General features: G+C 33.4%; 1 protein-coding gene across 1 annotated transcript in view; it reads right to left on the minus strand.

Moving 5' to 3' along the window:
* Nucleotides 1-1,899: 1,899 nt before the first annotated feature.
* The window catches only part of LOC136030851 (galactosylceramide sulfotransferase-like), a 69,615-nt gene continuing 52,815 nt past the window's right edge, over nucleotides 1,900-18,699 (minus strand). Inside the window, exons 4-5 of the mRNA XM_065709900.1 lie at nucleotides 13,019-13,849; nucleotides 1,900-2,119 (exon numbers count right to left, since the gene is read on the minus strand). Coding sequence (XP_065565972.1) covers nucleotides 1,999-2,119; nucleotides 13,019-13,849 — 952 coding nt within the window. The 3' untranslated portion in view covers nucleotides 1,900-1,998. The remainder of the gene's footprint in view (nucleotides 2,120-13,018; nucleotides 13,850-18,699) is intronic.

Below are 18,699 nucleotides of genomic sequence, written 5' to 3' on the forward strand. Positions count from 1 at the left end.
AAAAAAACACGTTTTTTTTTTATCTGAAAGTGAGGTGCGACATTAAAACTTAAAACGAACAGAAATAGTCTGTTTATGAAAGGGGTTGTCCCCTCCTCAACGCCCCGCTCTTTATACTAAAGTTTTAATTGTTTTAAAAAATAGAGTTTTGACAAAGACTCAACTTTTGCTTAAAAGAGCGGTATGTTGAGAAGGGGATAGTCCATTTTGAGAAGGGGGAATTCATTTAAAAAATAATTTCTGTTCTTTCCCCAGAGTCACTGGATCAAAATTTTGAGATAGTCATTTTGTTCAGCATTGTAAAAATATCTAATAACTATGTCTTTGAGGACGATTTAATCCCCCAGAGTCAACAGGGAAGGGCTGCAACTTTTGAAATTTGCACATTGTTTACATACAGTATATGTTATTGGTAAGTATTCAAGCGTTTTCAGGGGGGTACTTTTTCTGGTGGGGTTGACGGGAGGTTGGGTTAAGCGGGAGGATGTTTCCATGGAGGAATTTTTCATGGGGGAAGATAATTTCTATTAAGGGGGCGCTGGGTATCCCGGCATTATTTAAAAAACGATCAGAAATTAAATTTAAAAACACGAGTTTTTTCAACTGAAAGTAAGGAGTAAGATTAAAACTTAAAGGGAACAGAAATTATTACGTATGTGTGTGGGGTTGCCTCCTCTTCAATACATCACTCTTTACACTAAAGTTTGACCTTTGGTTCCAATTACTTAATAACGACTCGTGAAGCACAAGGGCTGTTTCGTTAGAATAATAAGCTTTTTATTATTCCTAAAAGACTTTAGCGTAAAGAGCAAGGTATCAAGGAGGGGGTAATCTCCTCTTATATATATATATATATATATATATATATATATATATATATATATATATATATATATATATATATATATATATATATATATATATATATATATATATATATATATATATATATATATATATATATATATATATATATATATATATATATATATATATATATATATATATATATATATATATATATATATATATATATATATATATATATATATATATATATATATATATATATATATATATATATATATATATATATATATATATATATATATATATATATATATATATATATATATATATATATATATATATATATATATATATATATATATATATATATATATAAGATTTCTGTTCGATTTAACTTTAGTATTGCTTTTTACCTTCACTCTTGAAAAAAAACTTCTTGTTATTTCTTGTATAAGTGATCTTTTGTGATCGTTTTTAAGTAATCTCGCTCTCCTACACGGAATGTTACCTTACAAAAAACTTGTTTTCTGTTAATTTGATTTATAGACGTTTTTGGCTCACCGTACATGAATAATTAAAACGAAATTTTCATATTGAATTACTTTTTTTAACTAATAATAACCTTATAATAACCTAAGTTTGATTTTTGTTCCAGTTATTTAAGAATGACTTCTGAATTACAAAGCATGTTTAATTCGAATAATAATCTCTTTTAAAAGTTAAAAAAAAATTTTGCGTAAGAATGAGCTATTGAGGAGAGGCTAGCCCTCTCAAATACGTAATATTTTCTGTTCGTGTTAATATTTTCTGTTCGTATAATTAAATTATTTTAATTATATTTAAAATATAATTGTATTTAATAATTACGAACTATTATTTTCCAAAGAAAAGGATGCTTAGGTAAAATTGTTCCCAAGATTCAAGGTATAATGGTCAGTGACAAAATGTGGCAGGTGACTAGGGATTTTTAAAGTTAAATCTCAGTATCCCTAGTTCCGCTCAGCTGTGGCCCTTAAAATTTGACCTATGTTACCTTGGAAAACTTAGTCGTCTTTTCGTTAAATTACTCATTGGGCCTCAATTACTCAATTATTCAAAATACTTTTATGCTTCAATTTAGAAAAATAGTTCGGAATTGTACAACAGACATATGTTCATCATAGCACCTAACGATTTATCACCATTTCTTCAATTCTCTGTCACTTTCTCCCTTTCAGTTTTCTCCTTCACCCTTGCTGTTTGAATCGCTTGTAGCTCATTCAAGAATGTATTTTCTTTAATTCCATAATATCTGCATTCTGGACTATCCCTAAAAATAATGGTTTTGCAAAGCGAATAAATATAAGAAAATTGCTGTTAAATAAGAGCTGAAAGATTCTCATACTTGAAATATAGCTCATATAAGATAACATCTAAAATAACTAATATAATCGTCTAATATAACATAACTCATAATATATGAAATACAATTCATAGAACTCATCGTTATGTCTAAAACAAAGATGGCTTACCTCGCAGATTTTTTGCAGAGGATTGAAATCCTTAGTAATTTTGAGAATATCAAATTTTTTGGATGTGTAGCGTTAGCCTGTTCGTCCAATAATTATTACATTCAACAGTTTTGACCTTTACTCCCTTCTAAGTACCAGGACCCATTCTATAAGCCACCCCTGTCCCCCAAAACAATGTCTCTGGATAAGAGGTAGTTAAGATTTGGGCTCAAAACGAGAAAGGATTCCAATGACAAAATATTCCCTTAACTCCCCTTTTGTCTGCTTACGACAATTTAGACTGAAGCAAATAGGGATATACATAACCTCCTGAATCCCGGCATAGATATAGGTATTGAAGACGTGCGGTTTTTACACCGCAAGTATTAAAAAATCACTGATTTCAAAAATGACCCTAAAAAATTTTCACACCTTCCCGCTCTTTGGAATCCATTGCCCATTACCATGGAAATCGGTTCCCAACAGAGTAAAACAGACATGCATGTCGACTACAAAACACCTATATTTTCATCAAGAGAAAGGGACATAAAATTAAAGTTTTCTTTGAAACAGAAACTGATTTTCTTGTTTCTACCAGTAGTTTACTGGTAGAAAAGAGAAAAGAAGTTTCTATCAACAGCAAGACTTATAAACACTCTAACATTCAACACACCTCCACCTCGTCTTCATTGAGCAGCCTGGAAGGCGGCACCTCTTCGTATTCTTTAGGTCGTGGTATTCGGGTAAGTGAATGACTCCTCTACCTCTCTCAGGCAGTAACGGTTGGGGCTTTCTGAAATTACTAGCCGAAATTATTTCACAATCATCATCTTCCTCAACTTACTGCTCCAGTTTTGGCCGACAGAGAAGGTGCTCTGCAATTGAGTTTGTTCAAGTTTACCCTTCTATTTTCTTCATGAGCCTGCATCTCGATGAAAGTGTTTGAGTATGCAACATAAATAAAATGATGAAGGAATCTTACGGTCCAATTTCTAGTTCTGGAAGCGAATAACTAATAATTGATAATACGATCAGCCATGTCCAATCCGCCTATGTACTTATTGGAGTCAGCTACAGACCTCGGGTGACCGATTTTAATCTTTCTACTGCCTTGCAATTCGAGCCTAGTTTCTAACACAAATGCAGCACTTGACCCTCTCCCTTTCTTCTTCATTTCGTTCTCTGGCTTCAGAGGTACAGTCTCTTTTCCAAATCTATTTTGCATGATTGTGTCAATTGCATTTATCTACATTTTGCACTGAATGCTGAAAGCAATTGATATTAGAACAGCATTCTAGTCTGTTTAGTTTATACTATTATGTAATTTATACTATGTATTATATATGTATTATATGTATTATACTATTATGTAATCTACATATCTACATTTTGCACTGAATGCTGAAAGCAATTGATATTAGAACAGCATTCTAGTCTTTTTAGTTTATACTATTATGAAATTTATACTATGTATTATATATGTATTATATATGTATTATATGTATTATACTATTATGTAATCTACATATCTACATTTTGCACTGAATGCTGAAAGCAATTGATATTAGAACAGCATTCTAGTCTTTTTAGTTTATACTATTATGCAATTTATACTATGTATTATATATGTATTATATGTATTATACTATTATGTAATCTACATATCTACATTTTGCACTGAATGCTGAAAGCAATTGATATTAGGACAGCATTCTAGTCTTTTTAGTTTATACTATTATGTAATTTATACTATGTATTATATATGTATTATATGTATTATACTATTATGTAATCTACATATCTACATTTTGCACTGAATGCTGAAAGCAATTGATTTTAGAACAGCATTCTAGTTTTTTTTTTTATACTATTATGTAATTTATACTATGTATTATATATGTATTATATATGTATTATATGTATTATACTATTATGTAATCTACATATCTACATTTTGCACTGAATGCTGAAAGCAATTGATATTAGAACAGCATTCTAGTCTGTTTAGTTTATACTATTATGTAATTTATACTATGTATTATATATGTATTATATGTATTATACTATTATGTAATCTACATATCTACATTTTGCACTGAATGCTGAAAGCAATTGATATTAGAACAGCATTCTAGTCTTTTTAGTTTATACTATTATGTAATTTATACTATGTATTATATATGTATTATATGTATTATACTATTATGTAATCTACATATCTACATTTTGCACTGAATGCTGAAAGCAATTGATATTAGGACAGCATTCTAGTCTTTTTAGTTTATACTATTATGTAATTTATACTATGTATTATATATGTATTATATGTATTATACTATTATGTAATCTACATATCTACATTTTGCACTGAATGCTGAAAGCAATTGATTTTAGAACAGCATTCTAGTTTTTTTTTTTTATACTATTATGTAATTTATACTATGTATTATATATGTATTATATGTATTACACTATTATGTAATCTACATATCTACATTTTGCACTGAATGCTGAAAGCAATTGATATTAGAACAGCATTCTAGTCTTTTTAGTTTATACTATTATGTAATTTATACTATGTATTATATATGTATTATATATGTATTATATGTATTATACTATTATGTAATCTACATATCTACATTTTGCACTGAATGCTGAAAGCAATTGATATTAGAACAGCATTCTAGTCTTTTTAGTTTATACTATTATGTAATTTATATTATGTATTATATATGTATTATATGTATTATACTATTATGTAATCTACATATCTACATTTTGCACTGAATGCTGAAAGCAATTGATTTTAGAACAGCATTCTAGTCTTTTTTGTTTATACTATTATGTAATTTATACTATGTATTATATATGTATTATATGTATTATACTATTATGTAATCTACATATCTACATTTTGCACTGAATGCTGAAAGCAATTGATATTAGAACAGCATTCTAGTCTTTTTAGTTTATACTATTATGTAATTTATACTATGTATTATATATGTATTATATATGTATTATATGTATTATACTATTATGTAATCTACATATCTACATTTTGCACTGAATGCTGAAAGCAATTGATATTAGAACAACATTCTAGTCTTTTTAGTTTATACTATTATGTAATTTTACTTAAGTATTAGCTTCAAGGGCATGAACTAAAATATTTTGTTATCAGGAAATAGTGTAGATCTTACCTTTGCGAGTGTGGGGGATTATATTTGTAAAGTCTCACCTAGCTATAATTCTACCTCAAATGGCTAAGTTTCTTAGGCTGAGCTATTATATTCTTATATTATAGTTTGCTAGTTACACAGAGTGCATTACACGAAATTTTTGGCAATTGCTATCAGAAGAGCATACCAGTCTCTTTTGGTCAATGTTAGGAATTTTACTTAGGGATGAAAATATTTATTCTCAATATCAAAGTATACTTAGTATCTTGCCTTTGTGACTTAACGATTACTTAGACCTATTGAATTACGTTATGGCTGTAGGGGGAGGAAATAAATGAATGTTTCTTGTTGTTATAATTTGGTGATGGATAAGTTTGAAATGCTGACCTATTATCTTTTAAAGTTTGTTTGTAAGTAAGTGCACAGAAAACAGTTAGCAGTTTCAGCCAGAAGAGCATACCAGTCCCTATTTTTTATATCACTAGCAGTTTCATTCAGGTGTTAAAATATGTTTACAAAAAATCTTCAAGATAATAAATCTTCAAGGTCATGTGCGTAAATTACTAAGCATATAGTGGTAATTTTCCGGTTTTGTATTTAAATACAAAAATGTATATCCCGTATTTAAATGTATTTAGATAATTTTCATGAAAGAAAAATCTTAAGACGTTTATTTTGATGTGAGATATGTCATGTAAATGCATGTTATATGTCTAAATTATAAATTTGGTCATTTGAAAAGAAACGTCCTTGATTAAATATGGCGCCTGCTAAAGTGCTACACATGACTAAATAGTTCTAAAATTGCACTTTCGTGCAGCAGATGGTCAGTCCAAAAAATATGGAACCGCTTTTGACATATATATATATATATATATATATATATATATATATATATATATATATATATATATATATATATATATATATATTATGAATGTTATTCATATATATGCATATATTTAAACTATAATGAATTAGCTGTAAGGTGTAACAAATATGCATATATTTAAACTATAATGAATTAGCTGTAAGGTGTAACAAATAAATTGATAGAAAAAAGATCTCTGCAAAGAGAAAATAAAACTTTTTAATATAATCTTCTTAACTTACGTTAGCCCATAAAAATAAACAAAACTATTAACCTTAATCATATTCATTAGTCAATGGCTCAGAATTTCCGATAAATAAATAAAGAGGTTTACATAATTTCTTATTTTATGCTTCAAAAAGAAAATCTGAGATTTCTTAGAAAGCCTTTTCCAGTTCCTGTCTAATTGAACAGTCTAATTGAAATACAATCAAATGCATAATCTTGCAAATATGATAAAATTAAGACTAATTTCTTAGAAAAGATCTCACGATAATGGTGAGTTTGAAAACGTTGGAAAAACTGTCTCGTCGCCTGTAAATACAAATCTAGAAAAGTGTCATTATTTACTTCTTGTTGATTTGAAAAGTCAAGTACGCCTATTAAACTAGTTTAAAAAAAAATCCGTAAAAATGTAAACTTGTCTGTGATTGGTATTTATTTTTGGCTGACCAATTTTGATTGGTCATCATTATAATTACCGACTATTTTCATGTTAACCGGCTTTTGTTAAGGAATGAAAACTCGGAATTGATATTATACCACGTCAAGAATAGTTTAAAAACAATTTTTAAACCTTTTAACCTGTCACGCAAGCAGAAATTTTTCGGTGGGTGGGGAGGAGGGTAATAATAAAAAACGTTCTATTTCATGATAAGACGAAGTATTGCAAAGAAACACAGGAAAATCGAGAATTCGAGGCGGGTTCCTAGGATGGGAAATACTCGGCCAAGCCCTTTACGTCCCTGCTTTTCCCATAAATAAATAGAGAATCAGAAACATCCTATTTCTTATTGTTTAATTAAAATAAGTAGTTTGAGTGCCCCTTGCAGCTAATAGAAATAGCAGTTATAGCGTAAACAGTACAATTTTTTCCATGCCCGCATTTACAGGGGAACTATTTTACGAGTACGTCTGAACTCACCATAAAATCGTATGTAAACATAACTAGTAATCTTTTGCTACCATTTTCTTTACTGGATTGTATAGATGATTTGAAGCATTTTGTAATTAGTAACAATTTTAATATTATTCGTAAATACATTTTTTGTTATTATGGAGACATACACCCTACAAAACTAAAGCCTAAATAGTATTGTAAACAAATTTAAATTTAAACATAGAATTTCTCTATTTTTAATATAAAAACAAACCATTTTTATAAAAGGATATCTTCTATTATAAACTGTAAAACATTATCAAGTTAAATCAAAGCCTACAACCAAACGCATAAAATTTTTAGGTATTTCTAAAAAAAAAGGTTGAGAGAGTAAGAAATTAGCACACAAAATGAATAAAAGGGCAAAAAAAAAATCACAAAGATAGATACTGTCAATAATTTCTTATACCACGGTGCCTTTCCCGTGCCTTTCCACGGTGCATTTGCAAATAGAATGAAAATATATACATACATAAATAACGGGTAAAACTTTTAATTAATACAGTAGAAAAAAACTGTCAATGCCATAAGTAAAAGTTTTATCCCGGTAATTATATCTCCATTTTCAATTGTAACAAAGGGTTCATTGTAATTAATTTTGGTTATTTGTTCCTTGAATATGAGATAGTAATTATTGTATTTTGTCTCATAAAGCTTTGCCTGTCTTATTAGAGTTATTATTTCTTATTGTGACTCAAAGCTCAATAAGCTGCAATTTCATCCTTTTACAAGTAAAAAATTATTGGTGTAATTATCTATAAGTAGTTGTTTATAAGTGTAATTATTGGCGTAACTGGTAAGGGATAATTTAGCAAAATAAGGTTAGAATATTGGAACACAGTAATGACAGTGGTCAAGCATTCGTGCTTCGAAAGACTGAGAAATATTTTTTGAATGTTTTCCAGATGAATAGTGTAAGGATAGTCTTAGGTTTTCTTTGTACTGGCCGTAAGTCAAACAAGTACTCTGCTTGGCAGGACAAGGCTCAATTCCCGCTGCCACAACTCTGGGCGACAGGCCTGCTACATATCCATATAAAAAAGGGCCATCAACTGATACTTCGATTCGACTCTCTGTGGATGATGATAAACAGTACGTAATCTGTCAGAAAAATGAGGTCAATCCCTCTTCATAGGACTACACTTAATAAGACGGCTACGGAAGAGGGATGACAGATTACCAAAGACTTTGATTGCGGCTTTCCCTCTAATATCAGGCGAAAAACAAGTTATCTTCGAAAGGGCTGGGAAAAGGTTATATGGAAGGAACTAAAGAAATGTAAAACTTTCATGAAAACTTGGAATAGGTCGGAACATACGAGGAGCATGTGTAGCTGTTTTGGCCATAGGCATCTTGGAGATGCAGTGAATTGCTAGTAGTAGTAGTGGTTGTATCTACCTGACCTGCTTTCATTGGAGCACAAATACTGCAGTTATTCAGTACGCCATTGCAATTGATTCAATGAACTCTGTTTATTTTACGTTTCTTTCTCAGTAAGGGTTTCCTCCAAGCATTTCAGTATGTCTCCAGGTGGCATTTAGGGTAGTGCTCTGTAGATATGTAGGGTATCTCTGGTGTAGGGAAGTGCAGACCAAGAGGAAACCAGTCTCAGGAGGTCCTGAAACATACCTAGAGCACCGTCAGCTGGGGGTCGTAAATTTTTATGGAGGACGTGGACGCTGGGCAAGGCCCGTTGGCGTTTGGATACACCCTATCTGTAACAATCCTTCTCCAAGTAATGGGTCAAATTACTGGTGTTGCAAGACGCCACAAGGGCGCATTATCGGTAGTAGAAATAATTGGCTTCTGCAATGGATAAACAAAAATGACTTACTCAGTCCTGAAGCCAGCCAATAAAAAACCCTTCTTTACCTATATAATGATGAATATGAATAAGTGATCAAATAAAAAACAGTACTACTGCATATGAGTAACTGACGAATGGCATATATTAAAGACTACTACATCTGGGGCAGCTGACAATTTGCCGAGCATGAATCTCACAAATATGACAACTCCAACCTTTGACGCCTTTGCATCGCCAACTACAACCCTGTCAGTTGGTACCCTTAATACAAGAATCTTTGCCAATAAGAAAAAATAGACCTACTTCTGTGAGAAACAAACTGGTACAGCTGGGGTTATATAGATGTGTGCCTGGAAACCACCTCTCGATCACTGGCAAAAAGCGAAATGCTGAAGCCACGCTTATTCTCTCTGGACCTAATGATGCAAAATATTGGCAGGAAGTGTGATTTATACTCTTTAGAAAGACTAGAAGATCTCTGATTATTGCAACTCCCGTCTCTACACGGCGTTTCATGATCAACCTGAAAAGCTTACCTTTAAATCTTACAGCTACCCAAGTTTACAATTAGAACTCCAGCAGGGATAATGAAAAGCCTGAAAATTTCTACTTCAAGCTTCAAAGTCTAGTCATTTCTGCCAAAAACGGACATAAACTCTATCACTGGTGAATTTAATGCCATTGTTGGCAAGGACCTCGTGGACCATGAAGCCGTGCCGGTTAATTTGGCCACGGACAACTAAATAAAAGAGATGAATGCCTGGTTGAATTCTATCGTGATAGCAATTTAGTCTTCGCAAACACTCTCCTCAAACACAGACCCAGGTGTAAAACTACCTGGAACACCCCAAATGGAAGAACTCAAATTCTCACAAACTAGATCTTAGTATCTAGATGTTTGAAATCGTCTGCTATTAGCACGGTTGCAGTGGCCCTTGTGACTATGATAGCGACCACTCATTGGTTATGTCTATTTTATGAATAGGATTTAAAATGGCTTTAAAGCTGTCTGGAAAACTCACAAAATTTCAAGTAGATCTCCTGAATGTCCAAGCGACCTGAACAGCCTAGAATGTCATAATATCCAACAAAATGGATATTATCTGCTAACCCTGTCGAAGAAAGGTATTGACAACTGGTTGATATATGGATTGTTTACGCATAAAAAGAATGACTCGATTCTTAGATCACACACGAGGTCATCTAGATGTGCGGTGGGAACTACAACCTCACTATTAAGAAAAACAAAGGCAAATATAAGCAATTTAAACAGGTTGTATAGAAAGACATACACCATCCTCAACCTGCCTTATTAAGGAAAATGTGAACATTGCGAAACGACTTTCAAGAATGCTTACATACACTTTACGCACAGAAGAGTGAGGGAATCAGCTAAACAAAAGAAAATCAAGGTATACTCCCTTCTTGACGAACATGGCAGCCAAATACACCCTACAGACGAACTCCACTCTAAATGGAAAGTGTCCTTTGAAACCGCTGAATTTGACCATCCTTCATGACCACAATGCTATCTGGATTCTCCGTAATCGTTACAGACCCAAGCCCACCCCTTTTTTCCTCAAAAATAGAAGTAGTCGCCAGAGATATGATAACAAATAAAACTACTGGCCTGACAGAATACAGACAGAAATTCTTAAGGTCAACCACGAATCCCTCGTTGAACGATATCGCAAAATCAACCCATCTGCCTGGGAAGCAAGTCACTTCCCCTCATAATACGAAGCCATGCCAGTTCGTCTCCATAAGAAATATTCATTAGCAGTTTATGACAAGTACCGACCAATCAATGTCACCTTTCATGCCACTAAAATGCTCACAAGAGACAAGCTTGGGTGCATCGAAGCAATATGCTCAGCGTTCATTCCAAAATACCAAGTGGTTTTCCTACCGAAAAGGCCGACTGCTGAACAACGTTTTAAAGTCAACCAAACAATGGAAAAATATCTTGACTACCGTATCTACCACCTCTTCGTAGACTTTAAGCAGGCACTCCACCTCCTCTAGAGAGAAAGTTCTTCTTCACTTTGGCGTCCCACCTGACTTGGTTTCCCTGATGAGAGACATATTCACGGAGTTCATAAGCCATAATATGACTGGAAAACGCCTCACCAAAAGTTCCTGTTAAAGTTTTTTTTTATAGACGGAAATTCTAAACATAATATAATAAAAGAAATTTTATAAAAGTTGATTTGTTTTTCATATGTGACAAAAATTTATTTTCATGATTTTTCGAACTGTTTTCCTCAATGTCACTCTCCCTGTTTATTGCTGAAAATCAAAAGGTATTATACCTTATTTTGACCGTCTAACTCCCACAGAGAAGGGCAAAGGACAGCGAAAATTTATGTTTAAAGTGGTAGCATAGAACTTAAAATTTACAAGAAAACGTACCAGGAGGTTCAAAGGTCCATGAATATTGTTTCCTGTGGAAGTTTGCTATCCGGAATAAGTGTTTAGAGCATGTAAATTAACAGAAAATATCAGCTTTATCTAGTTTAGTGTAGGTTTAGTTTAATGTAGGGCATCTTATCCGAAATATTCATCAGTATGACTGCTTACAGGGCAAAACTAATGGATTTATCTGAGGTTTCTGCACCTCAAAGGGAAGGCCAAAAACGTATTTGACAACCAATCCATACTGATTTGATCTCTGCACCTCAAAGGGAAGTCCAAAAATGAATTTGATAACCAATCCACGCTTATTTGATCTCTGCACCTCTGCATCCCTGCATCTCTTCACCTCAAAGGGAAGTCGGATCTCAATGATTTGATCTCTGTACCTCAAAGGGAAGTCCAAAAATGAATTTGATAACCAATCCACACTTATTTGATCTCTGCACCTCTGCATCCCTGCATCTCTTCACCTCAAAGGGAAGTCTGATCTCAATGATTTGATCTCTGCACCTCTGCATCTCTGCACCTCAAAAGGAAAGTCCAAAAACGTATTTGATAACCAATCAAAACTGATTTGACTTCTTACATAAGATAAACTATTCCATATCTTAGGACTCTTTGGTTTTTTAGATGAGTCGTTCTACAGACGTGGAAAAACTTTTTTTTTTCTTTTTTAGTTGTTTGTCAAACCCAATGGAATTATTATAAAAAACACAAAATTAGAATAATATCTTCCAGTCTACCAGAGATGTTATAAGATGAGGATAGTTGACCTCTAGAGTAAAAAAAAAAACTTCCTGTATTTGTACTAGAGGAAAACCTTCCTCTGTGTTTTAGCAAACTGGCACCACTGATGCCAGGTATCAGTGGCACCACTGATGCCTGGCACAACTGGCACCACTGATGCCAGGTATCAGTGGCACCACTGATGCCTGGCACAACTGGCACCAATGATGCCTGGTATGCTCTATTGATAGAGGCTTACACTTTTTTTTGTAATTAAAATGTTATATTTTGTTTTGCTATCAAAAAACTTAATTTCAATGAAACTAAATCTAGCAAAAATGCACAAAAAGGTTTTTTCTCTGAGTTGGAGTATGGGAGATTGCATTTCCCAAGAAAAAATTATACTGGACGCCATTTTTAAGTTTAAAATTCACTTCATCGAGTGAACCTTGTTCCCCTGATATTATCTAATTCAGCTGTTTGCTGCAGTTTAACAATCATGAAAACTCGAATATACCCCTTTTTTGCATAATTCCAAGTGAAAATATACCTTACCTGATCCTGTATGAATAAACAGTGTCACTATACCATTTTTCTTTCATGCCAAGCTCTTCATTTGTGACAATTTTCTCGACACACTTGTTTTCTAATTCTTTATTTTTTGCCAGTAATTCTTCAACTTGTTTCTTCATTCTTTTCTTCCCAAAACCGTCTATCAGCTGATCAAACTTTTTGGAAAAATATTTATATAGTTTCATATCAGCACTTAACCAGCTAGCTAAAATGCTTCTTTGTTCGTTGGTTAGATTCATTTTTTTATTATCAACCCTTGCATTTAACTTTAAATACGTGACATCATTGTCTTCCCAACACATTAAATTTCTGAACAGAACAATAGACTCTTCAAAGCGTTCTGCGATCATCACTAGATGGAAATTTTCATCAATATATTGAATCAATTTGTCAATGGCTTCATCATTTTCAAAGAACTTGGGTTTCAATCCAAAGTCCCATGCCATTTGGTTTCGACCCACAAATTTATATTTCCGCTTTTCTGCAATGTTTAACTTGAAGTGACGATCACTTAGCTTGTCAATAAAATCAGGCAATGATGCATTATAAGATTCATCAAGTTTTGAGTATGAATAAAAAGATTCAAATATGTCCACTGGGCTTCTGAGCATAGTTACGTAAACTGCAGATTCACCAATTAATGACCGCACTGCCTCATGGTTCCATCGTGTGTGCACTGCAAAAATGTCATAACCTAAGCTGTGCCATGGTGCATTTTCTACCATTTTAACGCTAAAAACATCGGGTTGACCAAGATAATTTGTCCCGTAGCTTATTGGTAGGACTAAATTTAGCTCGTTATTATGTGCATATCTGGAAACGAAAAAGTATTTAGTTTGTAGAGAGACAGAGAGAAAAAACTATTATTACCAAAATAAAAAACATCATCACTTCGACATCCAGCCTGAGAAGTAAAAGCCTGTCTGAGGGGGGGGGGGGTCAGCAAATTAAATTCAATGCTGCAACAAAAATGCGCATCCAAGCATAATAACCACCTCGGAAACACAAACACGGCGAATAATTGATCACATTAATGTGCAGGCTTGGGATTGTCTGTTCAGGATTTCGACTCTTGTTAATATTAAATAAAGCAAGTTTAAAAAAAGCAAGTTTTTTTAACTACAAGTAAGGAGTGACACTAAAACATAAAACGAACAGAAATTATTCTGTATATGAAGGGGTTGTCCCCTCCGCAACACCTCGCTCTTTAGGCTAAAGTTTGACTCTTTCCCACAACTCTACTTTAAAAAAAATAAAGTATTTCCTATTTTGTTCGCTTAAGAACTCTGTCCAAATTTTTTGTTGAATTGGTTTTATTTTGACCCGGTATTTTTCGTTTTTTTTCCAAATCTGTTTTATAACTGCTGATGTTGTAATTGTTATCATAAACCAGTTGAATAGACCTTCGCATATTACATTCACTGAAGTTCTAACCATAAATTGACGTGAAGAGTTGATTAAATCGAAAAGAAAAAGAAAATTATTTTAAAATTTTCAAGTATTTTTCTATTTGGAATTAAAATATTAAAACATTTGCTCAGAGAACATTAATACTTTTGAAGTTTAAATGGCAACTTAACTGATTGTGAAGTGAAAATTGAAATAAGAAGAAATTTGAACTTTCTCATAAAAATATTTTTAGTACTGTACAGCTACTTTAAAAAAAATTGAGAGGGACTAGTCAATCTAGAATTGTCCCAGTTAAAGGTAGGAGTGGGGCAACAATTAGTGATATCAAAAGACTTTAAGAGAGATGTGCAAAGCATTCGGAGAATGTGCTTAACCGAGATGAAGCTGAAGGATATAGAGGAAAATGAAAAAGTTTGTAATAAATTGGATGCAAAGGAAGATTTATTTTTGAGGAAGAATTAGCAACAGTACTTAAAGGATTAAAAAATAGTAAGTTTCCAGGTGCTGACAGTGTGGTAAATGAGTTTCTTAAATATGGCGGATCTGAGAAAAGAAATAAGTTACTGAAGATTGCAAATACGAGAAACCGCGAAAAAAAGCCTCCCGAAAAATGCCACCCCCCTGAGTATGTTTTCCGAAAATGGAAAAAACCCCACCAGTAGAAAATATCCCCCTCCGATAATACTCCCCACGGGAAATGCCCCCACCCAGTGGAAAATAAGGCTTTCCAAATTTATAATTTTATTTGAGTTTTTTTTTTCATTTTCCATAGGGAGAAGAAATTTTTTTACTTGTGTATTATATGCCACTCACTCAAGTTTACACTGTGTAAAGCTCGAGAACAAACCGGTTTCTTCACTACTTTCTTCCAGCTTAGCACGAGACAAAGACAAGTGACAGAATAGATGGAGAATATATAATTCGGGCTATACATTTGCACATAAAGGGGGGGGGGATAAAGTGTATGTATAGTTTGAAGTTTGAAAACAATTCTTAATTAATAATATACAGAATAATTGTGCCTAACGTACTTTGCATATAAACTTCCTGTACTTTACCCCCCCCTCCCTAATGTGCAAATATATAGCCCATTTTTTTAAAGTAACAAAGAAACTAAGGAGGAAACCGGTTTGTTCTCGAGTTCTACATATCGTAAACTTGAGTGAGTGGGTTATAATACACAAGTACCGAAATTTTTCATGGAGAGAGAGAGCCAGATTTCCCGGTATCATTTAAAAACGATCCGAAATTAAATTTATAAAAATCAGTTTTTTTCAACTGAAGGTAAGGAGCAACATCAAAACTTAAAAAGAACAAAGATTATTACGTATATGAAAGGAGTCGACCCTTCCACAAGACCTTGCTCTTTACGCTAAAGTTTTGAATTTTTATCCTAATTCTTTACAAACAATTCCTGAAACAAAATAGATGTTTAATTAGAACAATTAATTCAAAAGGTTTCCATAAGAAAACTTTTTCAAAGAAAAGTAAAGAGCTCCATTAAGCCAAGAATGAGCAAAAATAAAGTCAAATAATCTTCCAAGCGCTTAACTACCACTAATCACTATCAATAAATCAATGAAACTCAAAACAAGCGGAAATTCCAATAAACAGCCGAGTCCGAATCAAAACGAGCAAAACTTGAAATGAGTAGAGATGATAATCCCTATGCCTTCTCAAGACCAGAGCACAATTTGCGCTTTACTGAAAAAAAAAGGTTGAAATGTTTTCACCTTCCTTAATTTCATAAATGAAAAATAATCAAAACCTTACCGAAGGAATGTTAGTAAATGTAAGTTTAGCAGACAATCCATGGTCATTTGTTTGTTGTTTTCAGTAAAGCGCAAATTGTTTTCTGATCTTGAGATCAGAGTGGTTATCAGCCCTACTCATCTTTATTTTTGCTCGTTTTGAGTTTGTCTCTATTATTTATTGTATGATTTAAATAAACAAGAAAAGTTTAAAATGTTTTAACTTTTTTAAATTTAATAAATTGAAAATTATTGAAACTTTAACGAATATGTATCAGTGTATGTATTCTAAACTGACAATCAGTTCAGCCTCTTTTCAGCATAGTGCAAATTAAGTTTTGGTTTTGAGAAGGAATGGGGGTTGTCAAAGACATGATTTCCAGACCTTTCAACTACACTGAAAAAAATGGCTATCCCAAAATTTTGATCAGATATATTTTGGGAATTAATGGGTGCGAAAGGGGCCTTGTTAGCCTTCAATCAGTTTTGGCGAATAAAAATGACACTAGCCCTTTCAGTCTCTAATCGAATGAGCCTTTTTCGAAGCTTCTACGACAGAAAATGAACATCTCAAAGTTTCTATCAGATATATTACGGGAAAAAACGAGGTCTGGAAGGGTGGGGTTATCCACCCTCCAATCAATCTGAATCTTAAAAAGGTCACTAGAACTTCAAATTACCAATCCAACAAACCCCCTCCGATGTTAATAAGATCACTCTTTCTATATATATCTTACGTACCCCAGGGCAAAATTTACCGTACCCTGAAGGTTGTGGTGGGGAGTCATCCTCAAAGACTTAGTTTCCGGTCTTTTAAAGTATGTTGAGCAAAATGGCTATCTCAAAATTTTGATTGGGTGGTTTTAGAGAAATAAGGCAAGGGAGGGGGTTAGTGGCCCTCTGATGACTTTTGACATTAAAAATTACACCGGGGCTATCAATTTCTAATCGAATGAGCCATTTTTGAAGTTTCTACGACAAAAAATGGCCATCTCAAAGTTATTATCAGATGCACTTCGGTAAAATACAAGGTGTGGTGGGGGGTATCCACCCTTCGATTACTCTGAGTTCCAAAAAAAGGCACTAGAACTTCTGACTACGAATCCAATGAGCCCCCTGCGAAGTTCATGCCATCAACTTTTCTATATATAGCTAATATGTCCCCAGGGCATAAAGTGAAACTGTGTACAGCTGTCGTTGGTTGTCATCGTCAAAATTTCCAGACCTTTTAATTACATTGAACAGAATGGCTATCTCAAAATTTTTACTGGATGTGTTTGAAGAAATGGTTGGTGTGGGATGGGGGTTAGTTGGCCTCCAATTACTTTCGACTATTAAAAAGGACATTAGCCCTTTCAATTTCTAATCGAATGGGCTGTTTTCGAAATTTCTACAACAAATGGCCATCTCAAAATTAAAATCAGATTTTTTTCGGGAAAATACGAGGTGTGGGGCCCACCCCCTCCAATTACTCCGAATCTTAAAAAGAGAACTAGAATTTATGGATACTAATCCACTGAGCCCCCTCTGAAGTTTATACGATCACTCTTTCAGAGCCCCCCGGATATATCTTACAACCCTTGCCCTGAGGGCTGTAGAGGATTGTCATCTTCAAAGACAGAATTTCCGGCCCTTTCCACGACGTTGAACAAAATGGCAGTCTCGAAATTTTTTGGATGTGTTTGATGAAATGGTGGGTGTGGGAGGGGGTTAGATGCCCTCCAATATCTTTCGACTATTAAAAAGAGCACTAGCCCTTTCAGTTTCCAATAGAATTAGCTCTTTTCTACGACAACAAATTGCCAAATCAGGATTTTTATCAGATACGATTCGGGAAAATACGAGATGTGGATCTACACTCTGAATCTTAAAAATGTGCTAGTACATCTGATTTCCGATCCAACGAGCCCATTCCAAGCTTTCTACAACCGCCCATTCAAAGCTTTCTACAACCGCCCATTCTACACAAACTTTATATGCTCCTGTTGCGTAACTTACAACCCATGCCCTGGTGGCTCCGGGGATCTTCAACCTCAAAGCAGAATTGTCGGACCGTTTAACTACGCTGAACATAATGGAAAAATTTGATTGGATGTGTTTAGAGAAATAGTAGGCGTAAGAGGGAGGGTTAGTTGCCCTCTAATCACTTTCAACTATTAAAAGGGCACTATTCACGTCAATTCAATCTAATAAGCCCTTTTAGAATTTTCTACGACAGAACTGTTGAAATATGGTAGAAGCGCCCTAGCAGTGCCCATATTTGAACTTTTGTCAGGTGTTTGGGATGATGAAAAAGTCCCGAGTGAATGATCAAAGGAAGTAATTGTTAAACTCTTCAAAAAAGGACAAAAGACTAACTGTGATAATTGAAGAGGCATCGCTTTACAATCAGTTTGGAGCAAGGTTTTGTGCCAAATTATTCTCAATAGAATTCAAAGTAAATTGGAGAAAGTTCTGAGAGATAAACAACATGGATTCCGCCAAAACAGATCGTGTTGTGAC

Source organism: Artemia franciscana, chromosome 9 (assembly GCF_032884065.1).
Source record: "Artemia franciscana chromosome 9, ASM3288406v1, whole genome shotgun sequence".
NCBI lineage: Eukaryota > Metazoa > Arthropoda > Branchiopoda > Anostraca > Artemiidae > Artemia > Artemia franciscana.